At 43.2% G+C, this 17,540-nt stretch overlaps 2 protein-coding genes across 4 annotated transcripts; one reads left to right on the plus strand and one right to left on the minus strand.

Moving 5' to 3' along the window:
• Window positions 1-7,514: 7,514 nt before the first annotated feature.
• LOC311264793 (uncharacterized protein) lies at window positions 7,515-13,991 on the plus strand. 3 transcript variants are annotated; one of them, XM_084365899.1, is made up of 4 exons: window positions 7,515-7,594; window positions 7,765-7,961; window positions 8,349-8,470; window positions 13,904-13,991. In XM_084365899.1, exons 1-4 carry the CDS (start codon window positions 7,591-7,593, stop codon window positions 13,926-13,928), a joined length of 348 nt encoding a protein of 115 aa, XP_084222025.1. In that variant the 5' UTR covers window positions 7,515-7,590; the 3' UTR covers window positions 13,929-13,991. The 3 variants fall into 3 exon arrangements, 1 of the variants encoding a protein (XP_084222025.1); XR_014623487.1 differs by having other exon boundaries at window positions 7,546-7,677; window positions 8,276-8,470; XR_014623488.1 differs by lacking the exon at window positions 8,349-8,470 and having other exon boundaries at window positions 7,546-7,677; window positions 13,904-13,987.
• Window positions 13,992-14,794: 803 nt separating this feature from the next.
• Window positions 14,795-17,505, minus strand: LOC311264792 (adenosine receptor A3). The gene is given in 4 exon segments (XM_084365898.1): window positions 14,795-15,038; window positions 15,040-15,102; window positions 15,104-15,577; window positions 17,031-17,505. Coding segments are annotated over 4 exon segments (1,113 nt in total). The 5' UTR covers window positions 17,369-17,505; the 3' UTR covers window positions 14,795-14,800.
• Window positions 17,506-17,540: the final 35 nt, after the last annotated feature.

Raw genomic sequence — 17,540 nt, forward strand, 5'->3', positions numbered from 1 at the left:
TTACTTCAGCATAGACAAAATATACCTAACACACTGAAATGGGAGGCTTAAAGGGATCAGCAACTCATTTTTGACCCATCACAGGTTAATGGCTAATGGTTAATGTCCTCTTGAATTTCTTCTGTATTTTGGTGTGCACACAAAAAAAAATCAATAAATATAAATAACAAATGAGCCATTGAGGTTTAATAGAAACATGAAAAATGAAAGTAATTCACATTAAAATGACAAATCTCGACACTCAATAATGATTGAGTAGACCTACAGGTGGATTAATGAAGACAGTCAGCCTTTTAGTTATTTTTATTTTTTTTATTAGGAACCAGGAGAAACAAAATGTGTTGAAATGAGGCTGATGTTGTCCACTGTGTGTGCGGCACTACTAAATAGGCCCACGGCAGTATACATGGAGCGTGTGTTTATTTTCTGATGGTTATGTGTTTAGACACGCACAGCAGGAGGCAGTCAGTAGAAAATTACAATTACAAAGTAATTCATCATCATTATTTTCAAGTATGATATACACACATCCTTGAGAATAAACTCTATTGTTTCAGCAGGTTTCCCTGATTAGTTTATTTTCATTCTTTCTGTGATAAATTCCCCTTTTATGATGTCACGTATCACATGATGCTGAAAACTATTCAACTCCTAGAAATGTGCTGACTGGGGAGAGGGCTGTCAAAGCTGCTCAGGGATCCAAACAGGCTTGTGTCAGCCCTAGTTAATGATTTACATCACCTACAGTATTACTCCCCCACACTGACAAGGTGAGAGTGATTAGAGGAAAAGGCCCTGCTTACAGCTGAAGCTGACAAGTAACAGTGATTCTATTGTAAAAGGAGATGTAATGGCCTCTGAGCGAAATGTCACGAGACTGACAAAGAGACTTAAACCCACTTATTCTCAACATGCCTCTCGACTGCTGACAATAAGCTCCTGTTTAATGGTTCAGATTAAAGGCTGACATCAGATCTGGACTCTGCAGGACTCAGTTACACCTGTTTTTAACAGTTGTCAGATCAGTGCTGTTGAGTGAGGTTTAATGTAGAACTCTTAAAGGATAAGTACGGCCCAAAAATGAAAATGTAGTCGTCATCTACTCACCCTCATGCAGATGGAAAGTCAGGTGAAGTTTCATAGTCCACAAAACATTTCTGGAGCTTCACAGCAAAACAGCGTTGCAGCATTCTCCTAAACAACTGAGGTAGACGGGGACCTGTCTTAAAACGTGAAAACAGCCGAGAAGAAGACCGAGAAAATGGCTCCATGCACCTTGTCTGGTTTAATCCAAGTCTCTGGAAGCACCGATATCCCAAATTGATTTGAAAAGTCATTATTTAGACCCCTTTCAAAGCAGAAATCTTCAATGTAGCTGGTAAGATAAAAGTGTTAGCACACATCCTGTCTGAAATGGGCGCCACTTTATGTTTCTATATTTTCTTTCTTTTTGACGTTTTAAAACAAGCCTCCATCTACTTCAGTTGTTTAGTAGAATGCTGCAACGCTGTTTCGCTGTGAAGCTCCAGAAATATTTTGTGGACTACAAAACATCACCCGGCTTTCCATCAGCATGGGGGTGATTATAATGACTACATTTTTAATTTTTGCGTTAACTTATCGTAGCCATCCCCATATTTTTAAGACTTGCAAGCCCCTACTGCCCCCCCTTTGATTCCTTAGCGCGCTGATTAAAATGTGACTGGGTATAAAAGTGACTCATGGGGGAGGTGGGGAATGGAAAAAGACATCCTATTGGGGCTGACTCTGTCCCTGCAAATGGCCACAGGAGGGCAGTATTACCACAGCCATGGGCCTTTCAAAGGACGAGCAGGCCGCAGTTGACATGGTGCTGATTGATGAAAACAGTGTACAGTTACAGCGAACAAACAATCTTCTTGTTTTGTTGTTACAGGTGCTGTGAGTTTATAAAAGCTGGGGCCATTTAACCTTTTAGAAGGATTAAGATATTCATAACCTAAATATCCAAAAAGCAACACAAATATTTGCTTTCGCATGTGTGCAGGCGGGTGTTGTGCAGCCTCACAGTGAAATATACAGTACATGGCTGATTGCCTAACTTCAGTGTACATGTACCAACATGTCTCGATCTCAACCTGCCTGTACAAAGTTCCCTCCTTTCCCCAGTGAGGTCTGTGGCCTCATGGGGACCAGGTACAGTTGTTAGAGGTAGAAAAGAAAGTGAACAGTTGTTTCAGTACGCCCTCGGTTCTTCATTTGTTTTCTTACTTCTGTTGTTGTCATCATCTTTGCCTGGTTTCATATTGATATTTGAAACTTCTATCACTAAGTAAGACTGATACAATACAACTGAATCAGGAGTGTCCAAATACAAACACACATGCTCACACATACAACTGCAAACAAGTGCAGTGTCCAAACCCAGTGCCTCCTGATAATGTTGTCTTTTCTTTCTTCTTTCCTTAAATCTTCATTTGGCTCATCTTCTTATTTCCCTCGTTCATGTACTGTCTTCTCTGCCTAATAGGTAACGTTTAAATCAAAATGAATAGCCTACAATAATTATTTATGTTGATAGAAGCAAGTAATGATATACTTATGGTAAAATGGCCTTGTTAATGTAAAATATTTCCATTAATCAGAGCTGAGATAATATTAAGGACCACTTAAGGACAACTTTGATGTACTTTACTTTAGTATTTCCATTTCTGCTACTTTCACACTTCCTCTCCACTGCATTTTAGAGGCAGATATTGACCTGCCTACTCACATTAATCACATTTATTTGACAACTTTAGTTACTAGTTACTAGTTAGTGTGCTGCATCAGTCAAAGTATAAACTTAGCCATTTGATTTTCAATCAGAACAATGCTGAATATTGAATGTGATAATCAAGTATATTGGTTGACCCATACAGTATTTACATACATGGAAATATATGTATGAATTACTTTTACGTGTACTTTTGATACTTAAGTATATTTAATAACAGATACTTTAAGACTTTTATTCAAGTACTTATGGATGGCTTTAACATATAACAACACTAAATCAAAACAACATTGGGATTATTCTTCAAACATTCCCTTTTCTGCTCACAAAAGGCATTTTCAGTAGTTCGCCACTAGATGGGGCGCTTCATCTTTCTAGAGGAAAGATTGTAGTTTAACCAGAGCCAGTGACAGTGAAGTAATGTATCATGGATTTTTATAAACATATTTGTGAGGAGATGTTATGTCAAAACGTTCTGAATCCTTTAATTTATTACTGTCCTCATCTGGTGAACAAGAAGTTGCATTTATGTACCAAAGCATGCTGCCATGCCTACAAGCCCAAAAGCATGTTTATTTCGAAGTTGATTTTTCCTATCACAACAGGCAGATTCATGGGCTCAGTCTAATACCTGCTAAGCTTTAAATAGGATTATGTTTTTTATTTTCAGGTAAGCCCAGACCCAGATGTTTCTATGGGCTACTGTAGTCTGTCCATGAGCCAATCAGAGTAAAGCAAACCCTGCATAACCCACCTGTTGAACAAGGACTGCATACATTTACTAAAGGGTCATTAAAAATGAATTAACATTCGTTAAAAGAGCCCTAGGCCTTTATAAATTCACTTGCCACTTAAATAGGCAATTGTCGCTCACACTTATTCAGGCCCACTACAGTATGCGAAGCCTGTTTTTGTCCCTCCAGCACCAGCACAGCCTCTCAGCCATGGACGCTCTCAGTCAGGTGAGTAGTGGTTGTGTATTTCTAGCGAGGGAAATATCCAAAGTTTATTTTTGCTGTGGTTGTTTACTTTAAACCTTTGCAGTTTCAAAAGTCCAATTTTTAAGTTGGTAAAAAAAAAGAAGTTGTTAAAATTGGGTAAGGGAGTAACGTTAGCTTTTAGCTAGCTAGCTAGCTAGTGCTACTTTTAGCTAGTAGTCATGCATCTGAATCATTGAGAAGATATTTTGTCACGTGTCAGCACCTGAAAAACCTGGAAAAAAAAAAAAAAAAAGTAAAAACTATTTAAAGATGATTCTTGTCCTGTCCTGAGCTAATGGTACAGACAACATATAATATGGAGGTTCTCACATGGGACTTCACACTTTATACTCTACTGTGTTAATGTTACTTAATCCATGAACATCATAAAAGTGAGTGAGTAAATAATCAAGAGAGAAACATCTTACAATGTATGTCTGTTTTCCACAGAAATGACTACTTTGGTTATTCAGTTCAATAATTTTTAATACATATAAGCTACTTCTATACTTTAAATGAATTGTTAAAGAGGCATTATACCTTCAGGTCTGTATGTATCAGGGTTCTGAAATCATCCAACAACAAGCTGAATTCCTTTAATTAAATCAAACTTATTTGCAAACAGGATCAGAAGAATGTTCTTGTCCTGAGCTGATGTTACAGTAGAAAACAAGTCAATATTTGGCTTCTCACCTGTGACCTGTTAACCCACCTTATAGAAATAAGTGAGCAAAAATGTCTTCTTAAACCAACAGTATTGCAGGTAGGCTTTTGCCATCAAAATATCTTACGATCGATCTTTATAAAATTGTTGGTCCTCTTTAATTCTGTTAAATAACTTTATGCACATATAATCACATTTTGAATATTGAACCACTGAAAAAGGCCTCTCACAAAGGATGTCAACACTATAACAGAGGATTGCCTTACCAGTATTTTAGCACATTAGCTAAAATGTAGATTAATTAGCTAATTACAGTATGCCAGAATACACACTATTTTCAGAAATGTGTTAAGAAACAGTGGCACATTTTGGAAGAGCTGTGGAAACAGGGTGCTTCAAAACTTGGAGACAAAAGATAATTTAATCAGTGCTGTAATTAAGCTCATTAAGAGTGCACTAATGAGTAAATTAAAACTACAATAAAAATTATTACATGATTGGACTACTTTTTGTATAAACACCCCTGTGTTCAGGTGAGTACACAAGTCACAACACATCCTCAGTCTGTGTGTGTGTGTGTGTGTGTGTGTGCACCTGTGCAACGACACACTTTGCTTTATCTTTTAAATTAATGTAAATATTTGACAGTGTTAATGTTCCTGTGTAAATCCATTTGCATCTGCAAGCAACCGAGAAGCTCGTGTTATTGACACCAGGAAAAAGCTAAACAAAGTGAGAGTCACCCTGTGTGAACTGGGCGTGAGCAGCGAGACACACTGTTATCAGATTCAGCTATCACACTCAGTTAAAGGCAGACTAACATCACAACTGGGTCACAGCCTTTGGAAACTCTGCATGATGTCTCGAGTGATGATTAGCTTGTGTTTGATACGAGATCTACTGTCTAATGCTTCACTGCAGCTCGTTATAAACTGTGAGGGAATGTCACCAACTCCTTTTTTCCTATGAGAGTGTGTTAGTATGAAATGTAGACAGATATTACAAATGTGATATGATTCATGATTAGTGGAAATGATCATTTTTGCATGACAATCTTCCTTTTCACACCAATCAAACATGTTCTCTTACATCTCAAGATTTGTAGGCAAGGGCATTTCTGCAGCACTACAGTTCTTCATTATACCACTGTTTTGTCACACATGTTGTCTTTATCCAACAATTGTCACTTCTGTGATCATGAACTCGGCTTTATTGTGGTATTGATAATATTTCAGTTGGTTGTGCAGCCCCAGTTGCAGCAGTGCATTCAGAGTACATCTGCCTCTGTACAGTACAGTCTAGCTGTGACTATATTTGTCCTCCCCTCCTTCTCTCTCTCTCGCAAGGGGACAGGAGAGTCAAGAGTTGGACGGCTGCCAAAAGAGGCCGGCCCGCCATGCAGCTGAAACTTTTACAAGCCGAGCAGGAAGAGACGCGGGGAGCGATCGAAGAAGAAAAGGAGGAAAAGAAAAAGTGAGAGAGACATCTAAGCTCCTTTTTCTCCCTCTCCCTGTCTGTCTCCTCTCTGTGTTTCTGTCTGCCTCTCCTTCTTTTCTCTTTCCTTGTTAAAGCCATACTGTATTTGCCCGCCTTCGTTGGCAGGGGGTAAGTGTAGGGCTGGAGGACAGGACGGGAGGGAGGGAGGGGAGGGAGGGCGGGAGACTTTGGGTTCAGAGAGTTCAGCTGAGGAGAGAAATAAATGCATAAACAACAAAGGAGACGTGACGTCAGGTTGGAGGGGCTGTCCAACCTGCTGGCTGAATCCGAGCCTCCATGGAAGAACTGGATTGTTCGCACCACATGTGTATGTGTGTGTGTGTTTGTGTGAGTCTGTGTACAGTATGAGTGTGTGTGTGTCCATTGTCCCGTCTTCGAGAAAAGACTCATGTGGAGTTTAAGCAGAGAAGCTGGACCATTGTGGTCTGTTTTGTCTCCGCGGTGAGTGTTTGAGGACTGGGAGAACCCTCCAGAAACGTGTGTGCGAGTGTGTGTGCGCGTTGGTCAGTTTGAGGACTCAGAAACTCAGGTATTACAGCAGCTGCAATGAGGAATTAACTGTTTCACCTACCAAAGACAAAACAAGCTTCGTCTTTTGTCTACAAGTGGCTGATGTAAGTTTTAAAATAAGAAGAGAAAGTATTTGTGTGACATTTAATGGTAAAAAGTATTCCTCAGCAGTTTGAAAACGACGTCAGCTCAAACGTGAGCGCCGATTGGTTGGCTCGGCTTGGGATACCCGATCAATGATTGGTCCACGAATGGGCTACAGAGAAGGTCGGCCATTTATGAACAGATGGATTTATGTTTTCTCTCCTAATGATTGAGGTCATCTAGAGGCGACAGCTCGCTGGTCCAAGATCTGCACTGATGTTCAACTGTCTCGCTGGTGTGAGAAAGCAAAGGGAGACCTGGGAACGATGCCAACGGCCGAGGGAGAGAAAAAAAAAGTCACATTCTGTGAAGTATCCACCCTGCTCGCTCATTGATCCATTTAGCTGAACTCCCTCAAACCCCTCCCACTTCGGAGGGCAGATATTATCCCCTGATGGAGGGAGAGGACAAGTTGACGGAAGGATAGAGGGAGACTCGGAGAAAAGCGGGCAGAATAAAGATGTCGAGAAAGACAGTGATCCTCCCGGGGATTTCTCTTGGAGGCGAGAGAGCTCGGCGACAAATGTCCCTCAGTGTAGAGTTCGTATCCCAAGAGCACTTTGGGCTTTTTTTGAGCCATTGTGTGCAATTGTGGTGAGATGGAACAACATGGCAGAAGTGTTAGGATCTGCTTGTCTCTCTCGCCATCTGTCTGTTGCTGCAGGATAGCATATAAGTACAGTACAAGGTGAGACGTGTGTTTTGGATGATTAACATACAAATCGTCAGCGTGCTCCCAGCTGCTGTCCCACTGCTTTGTGTCACTGCTCACGACAGTTTCTTGTCTTTCTTTTTCTCGTCTTTCCGTGTCTCACTCGCTTTCTTAACTCTTTTTCTCTGACTCCTCCTCTTTCTGTTCCCCCTCTCTCGCTACAGCATGTCCCTCCCTTCCTCTTTCTGTGTCTCTACACCCCCCTCGCCTCCTCCCCTCCCTTTTTCTCCCCTTCCCTCTTGGCAGCGGTGCCAAAGTGGGCAGGCGGACCGAGGCAAACACAGCACAGGGCAGAGCAGAGGGCGATCCAAAGGCTGGCGAATTGATTATGTGTATGTTTGTGTTTTGAAGTGTCCTCTGTCTGTTCTGTCTGGCGCGCTTGTCTCCGTTCTGGTCATACGCAACTGCAAGTCATGTGAGTCCATTGCGAGTGTGTTGTGGAGCTTTTCTCTTTTTGTTGTGCACTGTGTGTTTGATACCGTGGCTTGTGTGTGTGTTGTAGGGCTGTGTGTGAGCAGACGTCCCTCTGTCACCCTGTGTACGGACAGACGCACTCACGCCAGTAGGAGGGGATTGTGGGAAGGGGGTGTAGCTCTCAGAGGGTGTGCTCTACTCCTCTCTTTTCCCTTCTTCCCGCCATCACGGCCCTCTTCTCCTCCAGTCCTCCGGCCCAGCCCTCCGCTCACGTACAGGCTCCAGGTATTTTTGCTTTTTTATCCTGCGACACCTCTTCCCGTCTTTCTCACTGTCCTATAATCGTTCTCCTGTAGTTCCTCTCGCCCTCCTCTCTATCCTTTATCATGGTCTTCCTCCTGTAAATGTGTCTGCCGTCGTCGGTTGCCACGCTGCACTCCGCTCGCCGCCATTTTGGCTCAATGGACATAGCAGGAGAAACTTTTCTAGAGCTCGGAGGGACTCCTCGACTCCCTGCTGACCATCCTCTTTCTCCTGCTTCCATGATCTCTTTTTTTGTCTGTCCCTGTCCCCTTCTTTCTCGCCCCTCTCTGCTCTAGGGCACCAGGCTCTGACGGTGTGGTGAACCGTCTTTCTGTGGCTTTTCCGTACTGAACAGGTGTCTCTTTGTAGACTGGCAGGAGGAAGGACAGGCCCTCTCGGTTACTTTCTGACCTCAGAGGGGTCGACCGAGCCACAGAGCTGTTGTTGTATTCAGTGACCAGCGTTGAAGAGCTGCACCCACAACAGGACGAGTGAGACACTTTCTTATCATCGAGAGCCGTTATGATAGCTCATACGAGGGCAATATTTACTTTGTTTCTCATTCCCTTCACACACTGTTTGCACTTTGAGCCACTGTGAAAACTCACATGTGTCTGTATGTGTGTGACTAAAGGTGTGACAGATTGTTAAATGGTGGCAACTATAATGTTTGTCTTGTCACACTGCGGCGAAGGCTACTGTGTGTGATACTTTGCACTTCAGAGTAAATTGAGGCAGAAGTGAAACCGAGTTTCGGACAGACAGACGATGCTTTAAAGAAAAAGGCAGGTTGTTGAGTGAAAATTGCAGTTTAATGTTGCTGTTCACTCTCATTTTATCAGTAAAGCTGTTTTTTTCCCCGGTGTGACCTGCCTGTCGCAATAGATAAGGAATATGCAAGTAGCATTTGTCGAATTGATGCCTATCGTACTCATTTCTAAGAAAACAGGCACATTATTGATATTATGTGGCATATTTTGATCATAGTCTGATGTCAGACACCAATATGCCATGAAACAAAGGTGAAATATCACTCTTTTGCGCTCCGAATTAGATGAAACAGGATATGTAAATCAATCAACAACTCGATGTGATCTTTCGACCTACTTTTAGTCGGATTTTAATACGATCTGATAATTTGAAAAATCTGCATGTTGGCTGTACAAATAGGAACTGCTTACTGTCAGTACTGTATCTGGGTCTAAATACGGGTTGGTGTTAAGATGGCGCCTTCGTGCCACGTGTTTAAGAAACAGTGAATATGAGCAGACCCTGTCAATATGGCCCTCACACTTTGTGGGTATACTACTCCTAATTCCTCTGCACAGACCTCGGTCGTTTCAAATCTCTAGGCTGTGGCATTAAGTGGCAAATTGATTCATAAAAAAAGAACTAAAAGAAGCTCTGTTTACGTATATCGACATGTGACAGTGATGAGAGGAAAATGTTAAGAAAGAAGAAGCTGAAGAGAGAAAGAGAGAGAACAAGGGTTACAGAGACAGAAAGAGAGGTAGGAGTAGGAGAGCTCTTTCCCCGCCCCTCTCTTATCCTCAGATGAACTTATTGTGTTGCCTCATAATGTTTCTGAGTTTTTTCTCCTAGAGGCAGTCAGGCTAACTTCCTGCATTCAGCCTCAACATATCTGATTGGTTGATATCTTGGCTGACCGGCCGCGGTTTGCAGCGAGGCAACAGGAAGTTTCTCTTCTCATGCAGGAAGCTGCAGCTGTTTCGTACTGACATACACCACTTTGCACTCTTGCACGCATACTGTTTGTATACAGGCACACACGATATGCATGCACACCCTCTTTGAAAGGGCATACCTTTTTGATGTGTGTTTGTGTATATGCATGTGTGCATGTGCATTTGTGTTTATGGCCTGCTCTGTATGGCATTATTGAATGCTGTAACATGTGGGCGTGTAGCAACACGCCAGGCCAGGCATCTGAGCTATCAGAAACATTTGAAACCATGGTAACCACACATCTCATCAGCACATTAGCAAAAGCATAGACAAGTGGTGAAGAGGAGAGAGGATTGAGAGTGTAGATGAAGAGGAGGACAGAAACCTTTGATGTATATTTTCTTCATTCAGAGCTTTTAGAAACACAGTTGGAGGATAAACTGCAGCTGAAACAGCTGAAACAGCTGCAGTTTAGCAGCGAATAACTCATTATCCTGAGTGTACATATTTTTAAATGCATTTTAAATGTTGTGACAAACTAACCTGAGAAGCATCCAGCAAATACTGATTATTCAGCCTAGCTCCACTTCTTCTGTAGGTGTATACGTGATTGTTGGACACCATGATAGTCAACACAATGGCTCTCTTATACTGCTGCCTTATCTGGGTCATACTATCTTTTCATCAAACACATTTCCCGACTTGTTTACCTAGCTTTTACGCCTGTGACTGCAACCTTGGTGTGTGCAGCAAAACAGTGGAGAACTGGAAGCATTTTCAGTGAATTAACGGGATCAGATAGAACGCGCTTCTTCTGCGTACTCGGGTCAGGCAACTGTGCCGTGTTGTGTCTGTGCAGCTGTGTGTAAGTACACGCATATGGCAGCAGATTTCTGTAAACATGCATACATGCGAGCATGAGCCTTGTGCGTTTGCGCTTGGTTAATGAGGATATAGAGAACATCAGAGCGGGCACCATGCCAAGTGGGCACGGAAGAGGCTCAGTGCTCCCGTCCTTCGTCCTTTAATGTAGGAATCAGGCATTCCTCAGGGAGTGGGGCAGATGAAATAGCAGGTATGATAAAATCCCCATAGCGCTCTGTTGAGGATCAGCCCTCCTTCTTCTCTCTGCCAGATGCCTGGACACATTTTTCCTCTAGATTAAGACGCGAGTAAGACAAGACATCCGTTTGCATCTTTTTAACTGTGGGAATTCTTCATCCTGCCATTTATTGTGTGGCATACTTCCTCTGCCAACTCCAGCTCCCCCACTGCTCCTCCTCCTCTTTGCCCACCACCACCACCACCACCTCCTTCCTCCCTCATTGAAATTCTGCCTGGCACACAGACACTGCCCATTCTTGGCACAAAGCTCAGAGAGAGAGAGAGAGAGAGAAAGAGAGAGAGAAACACACAAGAACCTGTACCAATCGTCTGGTGCCCCGTCCGTTGTGTCTGCCAAGCATTCATCCCGTCTCGCGGACCAAGGGACCAGGAAATCCAATAGGTATTTCCCTGCCTCTGCTTCCTGCGAAAATCTGCTCCAATTCTGAGGAGTTTTGTTGGCAACTGAGCGCGCTGCGTGTGTTTGGGGATTTTGCTGATTAATTTGTGTGTTTACGTCGTTTGTATTGGGCGAGAATAACTGCGATGAATCCTTCCATCCTTTCACAGCGAAGGGGAGGAAGCTCACGCCTGTTGTTTCTGTGATATTTTACATTTTAATTAATCGCATGGGCTTTGGTTTGTTAAAGGTGGTGCTGTAGTGGTGTTTTTATTTCGTGTGTGTAAAATCTGCAAAATAAACGGTGGTAATTTTTGTTTGACAGACATTTTGATTTTGTTCTTTTAACTTGATTCACAAAAGAGTAGAGTAAGTGGATAATTTGATCGAAACAGCTTGCCTTTGTGTTTACTTGAAAGGCTTATTTTTTTTCTTATTTTCTTCGTTGTGGCAGTTTTATGAGAATGAATTTATTTAAAACTAACATTGGATGTTTTACGTCTGAAACAGAATCAGTGCTATTTCTGCGGATACATCTGTTCCAAACTTATTGAAAAGATCAAATTGACATGGGGGCTGTGGAAAAACACAAAAGAAACACATGTAACTGTCACCAAAAGGCAGATTAACTTAACTAAAGCAGGAAATTGTTTCCAGAGAAACATACCGTCACAGCAGAGCAGCGTTATCAGGGGGCAAGAGAGGACAAGGTCCTTGTTTACACTGAATACTGCTAATATGAATTTACTACCATTTGGCCACAATTCTGCTGAGGCAGACGCACAGACAGACAGTCTAATTGGTAGATGAGATTAACTCAATAGGCCACATTTCTCGTCGAGATCTTCAAGATCCTCTCAGCTGCCCCGCAGGCTCGTGGCATATTTATTGTGAAGCAGTTGACAGAGAAAAAATGATTTGACCCAGCCGAGCTGTGCGTGCCCCTTTTATGTGCCACATAGACAAAGTCCACGATCACAGACAACAGTGCCCAATAGAGCTCACATGACTGACCGAGTTTGGCCTCAGTGTTTCCAAAACAGTCGGGAGTTGCGCAGGGAACAGGATGCCAATTTTCGCAATTAACCCAGAATCACATAATTCTCCACAAGCATTTAATGTTTAAATTGTTTTTTCTTTTTTCCTTTTATGTCCTGTTAAATCTTCACTAATATGACCGTGTTGTATCACATGTAGTCTGCTCCCCTTGTCCTCCAAACACAGCTCCAGTCGGGGGACGTTTCTCGGCGACCAAACAGAGCCCGTAGATCTGTCACTGGCACAGTGGCAGAGTTGGGCATCATGCCAACACACCCCCTACCAACACCACCCCCTTCTGTCTGTCTGGTCTTCTGTAATCAGGCTAGCAGGGTCTACTGCATGCTAACTATGGGCCAGTCTGGACCAAGTCTCAGGGGTTGTGACTGTATGCTAATTTATGCAAGCAGTGTACCTCCTAACCCCTTTTTCTGTCTATTTGAGGCCCAGGTCTGGCAATTAGTCTGGCACTCATTAACCCTTCAGTCGCTGCCATGTTAACCTGCTGGCCCATGCCAACCCTTATCCCAGAAGAGTTGAGCAGTTAGTTAGGATGAGTAAGGTCTTTCTAAGTGAATTTTTTAAAAGTTTAAGTCACCAAAAATAGACTCTTCTTGCTCAGTGAGTGCCAAATTTCCGAACAAACCAAATGTTAATGGTATGAGTAAATTCACAGGAACATGGACAGGAACATTTTTTCTCTGTGAACTTGCCAGCCGCCTGATAAGTTTTGTTCGAGTTGCTCTCTTACTTTGTACCCGCTGATAGTGAGTGTGTCGTCTTGTATCTGTTGGCTTCATCTCTGCTCTTGGCACACGACTGATTCTCCATCACTCTCGACCGAACAGCTGCTCTTTCTTAATCATGAGACAGCAGGCTGGGAAAAAAACCTCCCGAAAGGTAGACCTTATAGTGTTTTTAAGCAGACCTAAAATGGCCGATGTGCGAGACGCCATTTTGTGTTTCCTTGTTGTGTTTTGGGGGGCAGAATCCCAGCCTTGTATTCAATCAGAGGCAGCTGGTGGAAGCCATATTTGCAGGCATCTGTGTGTGTACCTCCGTCTGAGAAGCTGCAGCCAGCCTACACAGGGATAGCCCACTGGAATGAGCTCAGTTTTTGGCAAAAACGGAAACGAATTCCTGGCACAGAGTCGTGCAGCTCTTCTCCCCCCCCCCTCTTTCGATCACATGCCAGAGTCTCAGGAAGCCAGTGAGTTGTTTGTTGGGCTTTCACACATAAGTGGTCTGACTTTGCGATGTCTGCTTACCGTTAAATTATTTGTGTTTGATTTATTTTAATGGAACAGATTTCTTAAAGACGTAAAGGAAAAAAAAAGAAAAGCTCGGTTAGATCGGTGAGGATGTGCCAATATGCAAAATCTCACTGGGTCTTCTTTTGTTTAGAAGTGATAAACGTTTCTCCGAATCTTGGCAGATGAAGACTTGCAGTCATGAAGCACCCGCAGTTTTTAGCCCTAAGTCGTGATTTTGAACCATTTCCAGGAACGAAAACAAAGAATCACACACGGAGATAAATCTGAATAATACGATTACACGTTTTTGTGCGGGGACTGAATTTGAACACATCAACAATGTAAATGTACACCCCTCAAGTTTTTATCTTGCATGTATTTTACAGAGAAGAATCGTTAATTAAGATAACCCTCTCTGTCTCTTTTTCTTTGTACCATTGCAGGAGAGTTACCTTTGTGGATCTTTGATGCTGAAGCAACGTGGATGCTGTCCTTGGGGCTGAGGTAGTAGATTGAATAGTTGTGGGGTTGTGTAACCTCTTTTTGAGATAACTATACAATCTACTGTCTTTCCCAAGGAGACAGCTGAGTCAGCCACTCGCAGACTGTCATCTCCAGATGGGCAATCATGCCGTCCAATCAAAACATACGCTTGCAGCAATCAACATAATACACTGTGACAAGGATTGTTTTTTTTTCTGTGCTAGGGCAGGTGAATGAGGTTTCATGCTCCCGAACAGGATGTGAACGTGTGGCGTTTTTGATTTGGGCTCTGTCAGGGTGAGGTAGTAGGTTGTATAGTTTGGTGGGTGGGATTGCAGCCTGCTCAGGTGATAACTATACAGTCTATTGCCTTCCCTGAGGAGTTCGCTGAACACTCATCAATGTTCGACACACTCTCACGGCTGAGTACCACATTTATTCTTAGATTTCAGGGAAAGAAGAGCAAGACGATATGTGCTGCTAAAGGTTAGCGATGCATTGATTGAAGCTGTCAAATTAGTTTCTCAAAAATATGTAAACATCTCAATAAAGTCATGCCTGTCTCAAATCAGTTGTCCTAAAATCCGTGAATCCGATCTTGACTTTGTTTGTCGTCACCTACTGCACTTCTGCTGGTGTCATGGTCAGCAGCAGCTATTGGGTTTGTCAGTCTAGGGCACCCTCTAGTGGAGACTCATGAGATAGCTTCGACTTGAATAAAGTTTGCAAGGGAATGCGTATGTTTGCCTGTTCTCAGATGATTATTCGTCAAAAGCCTCAAAGTGATGGTCAGATGTTGTACCTTGTGACAGTCTCATGAACTCAAACCTCCAACATATTACTTAAAATGACCTTTGTTAGGGTGTGGTCTTCCCTCCTGATCCAAATGTCTGTGTGTGATTGGCTCGGCTGCTTGTTCTTGATCGGGGAACTTGCTCTACCCCATGGCAACAGTTTATGTTCATGAGGAAGCGTCTCCATATTTGACTGTAAGCCTGTTGGATCTTCGGGATGCGATAAGCATAGACCACAGGGTTGACTGCTGAGTTGGCATGAGACAGGAGAATACCTGGAAAAATATATTTGTCACTGTCAGATTTCACTGTTGGTAAGTATCTTGTAAATGTGTGACATATGAAAAAGAAAATAAGAACTAGAAAAGCAACCTGCCTGTATAGAGCATCCCCTGTGTGACGGCCTCAGGACCGTGAAACAGCAACAGACAGTTCATCAGGTGCAGAGGAATCCAGCAGATGGCAAACAAAATGAGAACCAGAGCCAAGGAGCAGGCCAGCCTCTTCTCCCTGAGCAGAGAAGCCTGGGCTTGAGGACAGCTCTCCTTCAGACGGCCCTGCAGGCTCCAGAAGATTCGAGCGTAGAGGACGGTCATGACCAGCAGGGGCACCATGACACATCCCAGGAAGTTGAAGTAGACCATGAACGGGAGGGTGATAACTGAGAGGAAGGTGCAGGGTGGAGAGGTGAAGGAAGGGGAGGATGTATTGGCATAGTTGGATGGTAGAGAGGAGTCATTGCGCCAGCCAAACAGAGGGGTGAACCCCAGTAAGCAGGAAAGAGTCCAGCACATAGACACGGCCATCCATGAACGCTTCTGTGTGGCCAGGGCTTTGTATCTGAGAGTGAGGGTTGTAAGAAAAAGGGAATGAAAGAGAGGTGATTTGTTAGCCTGATATTTGTATGGTTTTTCTACCTGTAATCAGGTTTTTCACAGTGGAAACATAGGCAGAAATATATCACTGCGAACCTATGTAATCTCAATAAATGCCCTTGTGCCCTTATAGCCCTTAGCAGTGGAACATGACACAAATCAGATTTCGTCACTGGTGGCTGACCAAACAAAGATATGTTAAAGCAACATCATGTAACTTTTTTACCTTACAATAACAGCTTCAGAATAATGTTGATGGTACAGTGTCTTGTAATAGAGCGAATCATGTCTCTGTCTCAGCCACTCCACCCCCTATCACTTATTTCTGCACTATGTAACTTCAGTTAGAGGGTAGGATCACAGCGTTACATACATGTTTACTTCAACATACAAGTTTTCAACACATAACATTGTTATGATGTAATGAGTTTTGTTTGTAGCTAGCACATATATTTCATCACAGACTTTGTATTTGTATTTACGACAGTGAAACTGTGGGGGGCGCCAAATTGCACAAAATGCCAATTTCTACATAATGTTGCTTTAAGTTGTTTAATGCTGCTGGACTGTGGATGTCTTTGTGAAGGACTTGGGACGGGAGTTTCCACCACAGTCCAAAGGATGTGACTTTATGCACGTTCTCGAGTGCCTTGTAACATAAACTAACGACCGGCATAAACATTTCTCCCGCTGAACACAATAAAATTGATAATTTATAATTGTCACCAGTCTTAATTTCCTCTGCACTGAATTACAGGTCCAAGCCACAGTGACATTAAAGGAGACATATTATGCTCATTATTAGGTTGATAATTTTATTATGGGTTACAACAAGAATTGGTTTACGTGCTTTAATGTTCAAAAAACACATCGGTTTTCTCATATTGTCCAGTGCTGCAGCACTGTTTTCCCCCTCTGTCGGAAACGCTCTGTTTTAGCTCCTGTCTCTTTAAGCCCCCCCAGTCTCCTCTGATTGGTCAGCTCATGCATGCCTGAACCAGCACTGCCAACAACAACAACAGAGCAGCTTTGCTAAATCAATTCTTGGTGCCAAACTAGGCATAAATTATGCAAATGTTTGACATGGTGACTTAGTGTGATGTCACAAAGTCACGGAATTGAAGGCGGGACTACTGAAGAGGCAGTGTTTTCTGTGGGAGAGAGGAGCTTCTGTTGGTGTGGACTTTTTAACTTTCAAGATCTTTTACATGCAAAACAACATATATAAAACACCGTAGGAAAGGAAAACAATGAAAGAGCACAATAGGTCTCCTTTATGTAGTGCTAGCAGTAGCAAAAGTGGCAATGCTAGTAAGGTGATAAGAGTGTTTGTTTTTGTGTCCTGCTCAAGCATTGCTCTTAAAATATCATGTAATGTTAGTCCCCCCCTCCAAAGTTGCTATTAGATTGGCTCCTACCTGAGCGGTGTGTGTAACCGGAGGTATCGGTCCACGGCGATAGCGAGCAGCGACAGCACAGAGGCCTGAGTCAGCACCAGCACGACGCAGCTGAGGAGCAGACACAGGTCAGGGGTCACACTGACCCAGCCATCTAGTAGCACAGCCAGCGGCACAGCGGCAACGCCCACCAGGAAGTCAGCCACCGCCAGGGAGACGAGGAAGCAGAAGGTCGGCTCCCGCAGGGAATCTCGGATGCCAATACACACCGCACACACCACCAACACGTTGCCAAGACAACAGGCCACAGCAATCAGCACTTCTAGGACCGTGTAGGCCACCCAACTCCACTCAGCCATTACTGAAGAAGATGGAGACCGTGGAAGACAGATGAGCTATGAAGTTTGATAGAGCAGGTCTCCTTGAAGGCTGTGGACAGGTGGGATGACTTCCACAGTGGAGTTAAATCAAACATAATCCTGTGTTTGCCTCTCAGATAGCGTGTTCCTGCTTTCAGGCTTCAAATGACCA

This window comes from Pagrus pagrus, assembly GCF_965226575.1.
Source record: "Pagrus pagrus genome assembly, chromosome: 11".
Classification (NCBI taxonomy): Eukaryota; Metazoa; Chordata; class Actinopteri; order Spariformes; family Sparidae; genus Pagrus; species Pagrus pagrus.